The sequence below is a fragment of the Solea senegalensis genome, linkage group LG3, assembly GCF_019176455.1.
Source record: "Solea senegalensis isolate Sse05_10M linkage group LG3, IFAPA_SoseM_1, whole genome shotgun sequence".
In the NCBI taxonomy this organism is placed as follows: Eukaryota; Metazoa; Chordata; class Actinopteri; order Pleuronectiformes; family Soleidae; genus Solea; species Solea senegalensis.
The window spans coordinates 13059160-13071173 of NC_058023.1; the positions used below are offsets into that span (position 1 = coordinate 13059160).

Here is a 12014-nt window from a genome sequence, read left to right on the forward strand (position 1 = left end):
GTCTGACTGCTGCAGGCAGCAAAAACCACCATTACTTGCTTTTTGTGGGTCAAGACAAAAACCAGACTGTGTCACAGAAATGTGCTATTGTTATGAAGGCTGAGGAAATGTATGCATTTGCACTGAAAAATAAATGAATGCAGGAACGTGACCAGTAACAAATAAGTAACTTGATTGTAGAAGATGATTCGTTGCAGGAAATGTGACAAGAAACTCATTTTCAACCATTTTCTGACTTTGCAGTGTATGAATTTACAGAAACATTTACTGAACTTCGAGTTCGCTGATCTTTTTGCCTAATAACAGATTTTCTACGCCTTGTAAATTACCGACCAAATGCGTCATAACGGTGTACAAATATTTAAAATGTTTTAATGAAGTTGTAGTTCTTTCAACACACACTTCGGGCATTTCACTTTCTTTTTATTGAAAAAAAAAACTGTACTCACAGTTGAACAGTGTCATATGAAAGATCAAGTCAAATAAACATAATACTATAAACAAATACTATAATACTATAAACAAATACTATAATACTATAAACAAAAATAATAAGGCCACATGAATACAAATGTTGTATTGCTCCACAGAAACTTCAACATAAGAGTTAGAAATGAAGTGTTTTTGCGGTTTAGCAGAAGTTGATGCAGCATTATTCTTAACGTACATTCGGTCAGATGACATTACTGCGCAAAATAAAAACGAAAACGTACGTCGAAAACGTAACAATAATGATAATAACAAAAATTTGGGATGGACAAAAAGTGGCACATGCATGTCATGGATAGGTTTACATCGAAGTTTGTTGAATTTTACAAACTTGAAAAAAGAATCAATAAAATAAAAGTATACAAAATAAGTGAGTGGCTTATATAAAGCCAGATATACAGTATAAGTCCACGCACCCTAACATCCCGCGCAGAGGAAACGGTCAGTCCGCCTCAAACAGGCCAAAATATTTGCCAGTGTTGGAGAAGTAGATGTAAGGCGCAGCGTTTGCCGTCGGGTAAATGACGGGGAAAGACATGGGTAATAAACATCCGCTCAGCAAGCTGCTGTCTTTGTAAAAAGTCGGTAATTGCACGTTTTTTGCCGCCTCGGAGAAGTGATCCGCTGCCAGCGGCCCGTCCATATCCGTGGACAGCTGCCTCTTCAGCTTGTTGCGTCGGTTCTGGAACCAGATTTTCACCTGCGTCTCTGTGAGCTGCAGAGAGCTGGCGAGACACGCTCTCTCTGAACTGCTCAGGTACCGCTTCATGTCAAAAGTGGCCTCCAGCTGGAAGATCTGTCTCTTGGAGAAGATGGTGCGCGTCTTCTTCTTCACTGTGGCTTTGGTGTCAGCAGTGGTTTTCTGCTGCTGCTGCTGCTCGGATGTGTCCTCCGGGCTTTGCGCACCGAGACAGGCGCCGGCGCTCTGCAGCGACGGTGCGTTTTCCTCGCTGTCCGCACACTGGACTCTGGACTTAACTGTGGATGAAGCGACAAAACGTGCTTTGATGCAACTTTAAATTTAGGCACACTCCTGCCAACCTCGTGCGTAAAACACATGATTGAGTTAAAATTCATTAATCATCAGCAGAAAACAAGGAAGATCTTCAGAAAAACATACTCAGAAAACATTTTTACTCGTTACCCTCAGTCTAACTCTTGTAAATCCACATTTGAGCATTTTACGTGTTGCTCTGCCTCAGAACTATGTACCACTGGAATAACAACGTCCCTGTTATCTTGTGCTTAATACGCATCTAAGAAAGCTGCACAATTCTGGAGATAAATAGTTTAAAAAAGCATATAACATCAAACATAACATCAGAAAAAAACATTTTGAGGAAATAATTGTATTCGGCAAGCATCGTAAGCATCTTTACGCATCACTCTTCCTCTAAGCATATCTATAAGTGTATCAATCACTTGGATAAATCTTTTTGGAGAGACAACACTGAATGTACCTGTTCTCTCTGGGCTGCTGTCGTGTCTCCTCCGGACGTCCCACACCTCCTCATACTGCGCTTGGAACTCATCCTTATATCCACTGTCCCTCTGCCACGGTGAGAGGTCAGACTCTCCTCCGTCCTCCTGCTTCAGGTTGAGAATGCTGTCGATGGTGAAGGTCAAAGAAGCGCTCCGACTCGAGGCGTCCCCTTTGCTCATATTCCCGGACATTTCATCTGTCCCTCCGCGATTCCCGAAACACCGGCGTCTCCGTGCGCTCTGACCACCATCGCTCCACGGCTGCGACTAGAGCGCAGAGGAGCCGGCGCGACGCTCTTCAACGAGCCGGAAGACTGCGGTCTGGCAGCTTTTGATTGGTGAGGTTGTGGGCCAGATGAGGGCGGGATGCTGGTTTTCCCGTCTGGCTGCCATATTGTAGAGTTATTAAACACTTTCCTGTCCTCAGACGGTGTGTAAGTATGTGTGCGCGCGCGCCAGCTGAATGCAAGCCACTGACGAAATTCAAGGCAACTGCATGTTTAAGCAGAGATTTAAAACTTTGCTGACATCACTGATTTCAATGATTGATCTGTTGTTCATTTCTTTTTCTTTCCTCTTTTTAATGTCTCACTGCTTTATATCTGATATGAAGAAGGAGTTCCCTAACTTCTATATGTTTTTTTTTCATGGTCTCTTTGACATGCAAGACATTATACACGTGCACATCTACACCAATTAGTTAATTACTCTTGTATCTTAGCTTAAATAGTACTGGTTCATACATACTTTCCTTACTTTCTCAAATATTTGTAGTGTAATTTCACTGCTGGAGAAGCAAATTCTCACTGTGTACAATATAGTCAGAAACCACAGAACACATTAAATGCATAGATTTTATTCACATTTGAATATATCTGCGTACAAAGGTCTGTAATAATCTTAAATCAAAAAAAACAAAAAACAAACTTGGTTATTGCTCATACTGTCCCCATTTATGCTCACAGCTTTCAAGAGTCCCACACATCAAAATGCCTTTTCATGAAAGGATCACACAAGTCACAGGTTTCTTTTCCACGTGTTTAATTGTCCAATCACACAGTGCATACAGTACATAGATACTTGATGTGTTTAGATATTGCGAAATAAGTGTGTAAAACTGAGTGGAATATATTGCCTAGAAACCCCCAAAACAAACTCAACCGGCACACAGTGGCTCTGACTTCAGCCTTAAACACAAAGCTAAAACTTGTAAAGTGAATGTATTTGAACTTTGAGTTTCACAGTTTAATCCTCCAAATCTCTAATCCATGCTTATACTCTCTCTCCATGTTTTTTTTTTTTTTTTTTTCACAGCTCACATTCTCATCTGGCTTTTTTAGTCACACATTTACAAAGGCCAAAATACAAATGCTAAGTTTTGAAATTCTACAAGCTCAAATGCCCGATTCTTAATTGTTTCAGTATCTGAATTGTCCATATAATTATGTAAATAGTCACAAAATAGGACCATATTTAAATCCTGTGTGATCTTGTGTTGTTCCTCCATTTCCAAAATATATACTCACAAACTATCAATCTTGTTTTTAAGATCATTTGTTGAAATAATTTTGATTTAAAGATATTTGAGAACCTGTAAAGACTCTCATTGGCTCAGCTTGGACTTTTTTTTCCATCTGCAGAATGTGAACAAATAAAACTAAAACCTTTTTTTGCTGCATCTTTATTTGATTAATTGGTGTAAAAAGAGCCACAGGTATATTCGCTTTAACACCTCTCACACGCTTACAGTCACACCAGTTTGATCGTCCGTGTAGAAAAAAGTCCCACAGAAACAGTTAAGCACAAGATGAACCGTCCACTTCTCAGCAAAAAAGAAAGATTTGCTGCTTCTTTATTATTTATTGTTGTCCAAAAAGTCACAGGTATGTGCTGGGCTGCACTTTTACAGTCACACCAGTCCGGTCATCTGCCGTGTTATAAACGACACTGGCTGAGTGAAGTGAGGAGTCAGTGGATAGTTAATGGCACTAGAGAAGCCGGTCGACAACGGCGACACTTGGGCCAGACTTGTGAAAGTTCCAGGCGCTGGGATGTTCTCGCGATACAGCATGGGAACTCTGATGACCCTCTGTGCAGTGTAGGGCCGCACGGCCGCTCCGCCACTGCCGCCGGCCTCCATGTCTTCAGCGACCTGCCTCTTCCATTTGTTCCTGCGGTTCTGAAACCATATCTTCACCTGTGTCTCTGTGAGCTGCAGCACAGAGGCGAGCGCTGCCCGCTCTGAGCTGCTCAGGTAGCGTTTCAGATCAAATGTGGACTCCAGCTGGAAGACCTGACTGCGGCTGAACACAGTGCGGGTTTTCTTCTTTCGAGTTGCTTTTGTGTCACCTGAGACGGGGAAGAGGAGAAACTGTTATTTAAAAACTACAGTGAGCAACTTGTCAACATAATGAAATAGCCGTTACATTCAAATGAGTTCACACAGTGCTGATTAAGTCTATCAGTACCACATGATTCTCTGTGTTTCTCAGCAGTTTTTAGATCTGATGTTGCCCAGTGACATTTGTGCACTGCACTCAGGAAGCTATTTGTTTTATCTCAAGACAAATGGTGACAACGGCAACATTAAGCTGGTAGAGTGAGACTAGGACTGGAGTATGACTGAGAAAACAGCCACAAACAGTTGCTGCTAAAATCAAAAATGACGCAATGCAGCTTTAAACTACAGGAAACCCCAATGGGTTCCCTGAAGTTGTATGACCTGTGGGCCTAGAAAGCCGTAGTTGCACCTCATGATTTTATATATATATGTATATATATATATATATATATATATATATATATATATATATATATATATATATATATATATACATCCTGAAGTTATATATATATAACTTCAGGAATAAAGCATATAAAGTCTCAAACTCGTCATAAGGCTGTTGACGCAAGGTTTCATGACCATGGCGCATGCGTGATGCTCACTCACTTGCGCTTCCTACACCACAGTTTTTCACCACAATTTAACCCGGTTGTTCACTCTGGCCTGACCTTGCTCACAGCTGTCGTCCCGAGAGAAGCAAGAGGAGGACACGTCTTCCTCTCTCTCCTCCACTGTCAGTGTGTCTTCCCGCTTCTCGTCCGGTTCGTCAGTCTCCTCCGCCCGCCCCGTTAAAGCTGGGGAATCCCGGTCCCTCTGTTCATCTGAGCAGCTGATCATGGGCCTTAGACCTGCAGAGGGACAGACACCGTGGGAAAAATAAAAAAATAAAACCTCACTTTTAATCAAACTGTCTTGACACGTGTACACAAAATATAAAGGCGCACCGACTCTCCTTTTCTTTTCCATGTTTTAAACAAACAAACTTCTTCTTTTGTGTTTAAAACCGAGTGAGGGTTTTGTATTGATGCCACACACTGTCGCTCAGACTCATAATTGGGCCGCTTGAGTGCACGGACGCAGACACAGTCCACTTGTGTCCCACTCGAGTGCCAATGTGACGATATAATCAATAAATACATCAAAAATAAATAAAAATACTAACAGCAAAATCTGATCCACGTGGTCACTTTTACGCACGCGGCGAAATCGCTGCTCCGTTGTAATTCTGACTGTGACGTCACGCAATTAATTATATCATCGTACAAGCGTGATCATTTTCTAACGGGCTGATCAGCTTCCACCTGTCACGACCCGGTTAAGCGGCTGTTAATCCCGTTGGTCCAATCCAACCAACGAGGTTATCTCCTACACAGACCAAAAAACAACAAGAAACAAACCAAAAAACACTTGGTTTATTTCACACCATGTTTGAATTCTCATCAACAAACATGTCAGAACAGTTGGAGACTCACTTCTGGTGGCGCCGTGAACTGTGTCCGGCGATGTCCTCTTCCAGTTCAGCAAATGTCCGTGTCCAGTTTCTTGTCGGGGACACATCACCGGCCTGTGGACGGTAACTTTCCCCACAGCAGAAGCTCCTCCGTCCGAAGTTCTCAGCAAATTCTCAATGTAAAAAGACGAACCTCTCGACGGAGCTGCGAGCTTCGACGTCGGCTCTTTATCGTCCAGCATTTTGATCTGTTTTCTGTCGCCACGCTGCTTTTTCCCCCTCTCTCTTGAAAAAGAAATAAATCCCCCCAAAAAAACAAACACTTCCAGATATAAAATGTTATACAATCATTCCCGGGATGGACTTGTCCTGTTCCCAGACCGCACTGTCTCCCCTGCAGCTCCAACACGATCCATAAATCCTCACATGTGAGAGGTCCAAAGTATATATTAAGGAAGGAATGAAGGAATTACTCCATGAACCAAAGTGGAGAGTGTTTGTCTTCAGAGCGCGGAGTGCGAGTGTGAGAGCGCGCAGACGCTGTTATTTAGGTCAATGTAGAGCAAAGATACACTGTTGTTCCTCGGGGCGCGAGATGGAGAGAGAGCTTCATATAAAACGGCACAGTACCGCCTATTGGTTACATTTGTCCATGCACACGTTCTATTTCTTCTCATTAGATGTTTGACATATTCCTACATTTTCATTTAAAAAACAAAAAAATAAAAAATATTCTTATTCTGACTGCATATGTTTTCCACTGTAAAATAGAATACCCCTTATAAATGATGTAAAAATCATTTCTCATATTGAAATTTATAAGTTAAACATTCACTTATCAGTTGTCTGTACCAGCGCTGGCCCAAGCATTTATGGGGCCCTAAGCTGATTTTCGTTTTGGGGCCCCTGGCCACCACCTTGACTGTCATTGATACAAATGTACCACTATAAATTGGATTAATTGTAGTATGGTTTATTATTATAAAATCACCTAGTAGTGGCCTAGTAGTAATTTTCTGAAGTGTGGTCATATTGAACTTTAATTAAACAAGTAATTTTATTTTATTTTTTTAAACATAGAACACATGTGCAAATCGTATATCTAAAGATATCTAGTTTTCTTTATGTTAAAAGTTTTTTTTCTTCTATACACACTATTGGCCGAGAAGCCATTTAGTTTGCTGTGGTCAGCGTTCATCCATTACACGTATATGTAAGTTTTCGATTTAAAAGTCTTCACTAACACTGTAAACCTGTAACCATCCTGCTGATCCAACTCAACGAGTAACAGAACAGAGAAGTTACAGACAAAGGAAGTAAAGAGTGAATTGTATGATGTTAATTCAACTTACAGATGAGGAAAACATCTGAGGCTAATCTATTTCAAACTGATGGAAACCTTGACATAAATGAGCTAGCATTAAAATGGAAGTGTGTGCGTGCTTGACGTGATTTAGCATATATACACTATATAGAGGAAATTATTAGTTTAAACAAATCAGTTTTCTCTGTTAAAACGATACGAATCGTCAAGTTGAGTCGATGTGTTTTTGAGTGTAGTTTGATAATTTCATTAAAATAAATACCATTATGTTATGATTAATGAATTGTAAAAGGTTGGATGACTTTATTTTCCTTGATTATTTGACATGTAAATATCAGTTACCTGCATGATGAAGCCTGTCAGTTGTAACTGAACAATGTCAGTTACAACTGACAGAAGTGAACTGCAAAAAAGGTAAACATTTACATTTGTTACCTTGTTTAAATATCCCTATACAGACATGTTTCATAATAATAATAGTACTAAGTTTCATAAGAAGTTAAATTAATTAAACAAAGTTGTGTTATTTTTGCCACATTAAAAATAAATACTATGAAATTACAATATTTTCACTGCCATTCCAGTGTTTTTAACAGGCAAGTGAAAAACACTTTTTCAGAAAATGTTGTTTTATTTTTATATACCATCAAACTTTCCTGCTTCCGCATATGAATATTAAAACAATCTTCTAGTAGTTAAGTAATAGGGGTGGAGTGGCACAGTGGTTAAGACCGTTACCCTGTGCGTGAAAGACGTTATGATTGCAATGGTCGCAAGTTCAACTCCACCCCTGGCTGATTGTACTCAATTCCATTGTAAGTCGCTTTGGATAAAAGCGTCCACTAAATGACATGACATGACATGTAATAGGAATCAAACTTATATTTGTGAACAGTGCACTTTGAAGCTCAAAGCCTCACTTTCACAAAACAAACGCACAAATAATCTTAATGTGTGCCTTTTTTTGTTGTTGTTGGTTTGCAAATGTCAGTTTCCAGATTTACCACAACACGACCACACACGTCAATGGTTTTTAACATCAACTTGCTTTTGTTGCTGTTGTCCCTCCGAATTAAAGGACCAATCGGTGTCCGGCACAGGCTACGAAAGAGAAGCTTTTTTTTATTACAGAGAGAACAATCTTTCTGAAACTGACCCTTTGACAGAGAATTAAAAATATTTGTTTTCAAGTGAAAATGCCCAGGTGGACTGACATTCCACTGTAAAATGAGTTAATTAATACAAAAGAAAATCTGTGTGCAGTGGAGGGAAACGATGCATTTGGAGTGGTAATAGGATTTAAACACCACTAAAAGCTTTCTTTCATCTATTAACTTAAAAAAACCCAAAACAGGACATTCCAGGCTGCAGCAAATTCAAGTCTTTCCTCTATTTCCCTGCAAAGAGCGACAGTCAATGAAATAGTGAGAAGTGTGATGTTAGAGGCTGTGTGCAACAGTGATGGGAAGCAGAGCACAATGGTGTTTTTGTGCTCTCCAAAGAATTGCTCACTATTGTTCTTCACTGTGCCAATAAGTTGACTTTGCAAAAGCCTCTTTGCTGGTAATTCACTGTTTCAGCCTATTACTCTGGATTCTGGCAAATGAGTGCACTCATTTTTGCACAATTCCCCATGTTATAAACAAACGTGATATACAGTTTAAAATGTAGACTATGTTTACTCACAGAATAAAAGCACCTGTCTTTCTGGTTTAAGTCTCTGAAGTACAATTTGATCCCTGAAGCTGTTGGGTCATTTTAGTTTTCAGTTACTTTTAAATAAATGTCCACTTGCTGTACACGTCCTCCTCCAAACGGTTTTATATTTAAACAAACATTTGGAGGCCGCTTAAATAATTTAGATGTTTCTATATAATCTACTGAGTCAATACTCTGCATATATAGCCTGTAGGCTGTCGTGTTTGAAAGTAACTTGAAATTCAGCACTTCTTTTCTATTTTCCCCCTCTTACTGAACAAGTCTTAAAATGTATCAGAGGCAATAATTCCTTCCAATGTTGTCATTATTAAATCCATACATAGGGCAATTAAGAGAAGTTGTGATGTGTGTGTGTGTGTGCGTGTGTGCTTGCGTGTGTGTTTAAAAGATTTTTACATGTTTTGGTGTCAGTTTCACAGTAGAAATAATCTCATACCACTTTGCCAACAGCAGCACCAACATGAAAATATATCGTGCAAATAAATGTATTTATTTATGTTTTTTTCTTCATTCTTCATTCAGGTGTTTTTTTTGAGTAACAACCACACATTTAAAGTCATAATTTTACTGTCAATTAAGAGCAAAATTCCCTTTATTAATCTTAATCTTAACCTTTAACCTTTAAGGACCCAAAGTTAAATGTCTGTTACACAGAAAGGTCGTTGGAGGTTACACTGGATTAATGCATATCAATAATTGATCAATATTAGAATTGTATTAACTACTACAAGCTGAATTTTAATGTCGTATATAAACTGTCTGTGCAATGCAGCACAGTTCAATCAATTATATTTTTACCTTATAATTAAAAATCCTGTAAATCACCCACTCACAATTCTAATAATAATAATATATATACTTTATTAATCCCCTTAAGGAAATTCTTTCTTTGCATTTGACCCATCCTAGAATTAGGAGCAGTGGGTAGCGCCCACTGAGTAGCTCCCAGGGAGCAATGCGGTTTGGGTACCTTGCTCAGGCGTACCCCAGCCCTTTTGATCTGGTGGGGACTTGAACCGGCAACCTTCCGGTTACAAGCCAAGTTCCCTTTCCACTTGGCCACAGGCTGCCCTACTGGGCTATTCTTTTGTCTTTCCATGGGGAGAATCCCTATATGCTGGGGAAACCTCATTATTTCAGGCTCTATAAAGGGCCTCGTTGGTGATTCAAGCAGCTGAGGTCAAAGTCATGGCCCAGAATGCAATAGTGTATATCAGGTCAGTGAGGTCCAGACTTCTTAGGTCGGCCTTAATGGAGGCAGTCGAGCAGAAGAGGCCCCTTCATGCCACACTGACCGTGGAGCAATTGACCAGTTTTCGATTCTCCTGCAGCCACTGCTGTTATATCCCACCCTCACTGTCTTTGTCGTTCTTAATCAAGGATGCTTAATTTATCGGGTGAGATTTTAAGTTTTCCACTGGCAGTTTGTGTCAGAGGTGTCAGCGTTGGTCCCTGTGTGAAAACACACCTCCCTCGTCCTGCTGTCACTTATCAAAAGTGCTGCTCAATCTGCGTTCTCTACCTGCTCACAAACTCCAAAAAGAACACTCCAGATTAACAACCATCGAAACTGACACATACTTCTCCTGCTTAATCCCTATTAGCCCTCACCCCAGTGCACCCAAAGCACAATTCACTCGGACAAAGCAGAGGCATTCTGAGAGCTGTTTGGTTTATTGCAAAATCTTCGCACAAAAGCCTCTTAACAAACACTGCCTTTTATTTTATTTTTTTAAAGCTTTGTTACATTCAAATTTGTCTTTCAAGCCTTGTGCAAAAACACGTTCAGATCTTGACCGGAATAAACTGTTAATGCCTGTTTGTTTAACCCTTGAACGGCAAATTAACCCCTGTTAGAGCCAGCTTGTCAGTCCAGTACAAAGGGAAGAAAAAGCTTGATATTTTAACCACATTATGGCCTAATGCCACTTACCTCTATGTCTGACAGAGAAAAGCAAACACTTTCCCCTCAACAGCTAAAAGCTTTATCAGAAATATCTATTATAGAAGGAGTCAAATGGAGTTTTGCATAATTTGTAAGTACTTTATCTTTAGAAAACAGTAAGTTTGGATTCAGATAATAATCTCTCATTCTTAAAGCCATCAGAGTTAATCACATGAGATAAGTGCAGCTGCCAGCAGGTACAATCACGCCGAGACAGGAAACATTAATTTATTCCCTCAGGAGGTGAACAGACAGGGCGTTCTGACGGATTACAGGCCCACAAAAAGAAAAAAATCCAAGGCTTATGGGACCTCAGATCAATGAGAGCACATCAGCTGCCTTGTGAAGCCACTAATGTCCTGTGCTGTGCTGGGAACTGGTGTCAAATATCACCTAATATATCTTTTAATGATTTCAGCTACACAACAAAAGTTTTTCAAACTTCTGGAACTTGACAAAAAAAGCCTCCTCTTTTCTCAAACGATGTTATCACATGATCCTGAACCTTGAAGTCTCAGGTGGTCTCGCTAATAAAGTCCCAGAGTTGTGAAACGCAGCAACGAGAGGACACGGAGCTGAAGAGCCAGCTCACAGAGAGGGAGAGTGTGACTGCTCTGCTCTCTTTTGTCATAACAGCTTAAACATGTTTTACACATGCGCCGTAGTTTTCAATAAATCATGGTGCTGCAGCAAAACTGTTAGAGCTGCAGCCAGTCCAACCTGTGGAAATGTATCCTCATCCTACTACTACTACTACTACTACTACTGCTATACTGCTACTACCACCAGTACTATTATTACATCTGCTACTGCTACTACTCCTCCTGCTACGACCACTACTGCAACTACTCCTGCTACTACTACTACTACTACGACTACTGCTGCTACTGCTATTGATACTACTACTACTTTTACTGCTACTATTACTACTATGATTCTAACTACTGCTGCTACTGCTACTAATACTACTATTATTCTAACTACTGCTGCTACTGCTGTTGATACTACTACGATTATAACTACTACTTCTACTACTACAATTCTAACTACTACTGCTATTACTACGATTATAACTACAACTACTTCTATTGCTACTAATACTACTACAATTATAACTACTACTGCTACTATGATTATAACTACTTCTACTGCTACTAATACTACTATGATTATAACTACTACTGCTACTACTACTACAACTACTACTTCTACTACTACTACTTTGATTATAACTACTACTATTACTACTTCTTCTATTTCT

The 12014-nt window shown here is 39.9% G+C and overlaps 2 protein-coding genes across 2 annotated transcripts; both read right to left on the reverse strand.

The window, feature by feature from the left end:
- Positions 1-352: 352 nt before the first annotated feature.
- LOC122766870 (homeobox protein HMX2-like) lies at positions 353-2423 on the reverse strand. Its single transcript, XM_044022077.1, has 2 exons — positions 1950-2423; positions 353-1467 (listed from the first exon to the last, which is right to left on the reverse strand). Exons 1-2 carry the CDS (start codon positions 2161-2163, stop codon positions 932-934), a joined length of 750 nt encoding a protein of 249 aa, XP_043878012.1. The 5' UTR covers positions 2164-2423; the 3' UTR covers positions 353-931.
- Positions 2424-3281: 858 nt separating this feature from the next.
- On the reverse strand, positions 3282-6331 carry LOC122766120 (homeobox protein HMX1-like). Its single transcript, XM_044020758.1, has 3 exons — positions 5788-6331; positions 4984-5163; positions 3282-4320 (listed from the first exon to the last, which is right to left on the reverse strand). The coding sequence occupies exons 1-3, from the start codon at positions 6005-6007 to the stop codon at positions 3881-3883; spliced, it is 840 nt and encodes a 279-aa protein (XP_043876693.1). The 5' UTR covers positions 6008-6331; the 3' UTR covers positions 3282-3880.
- Positions 6332-12014: the final 5683 nt, after the last annotated feature.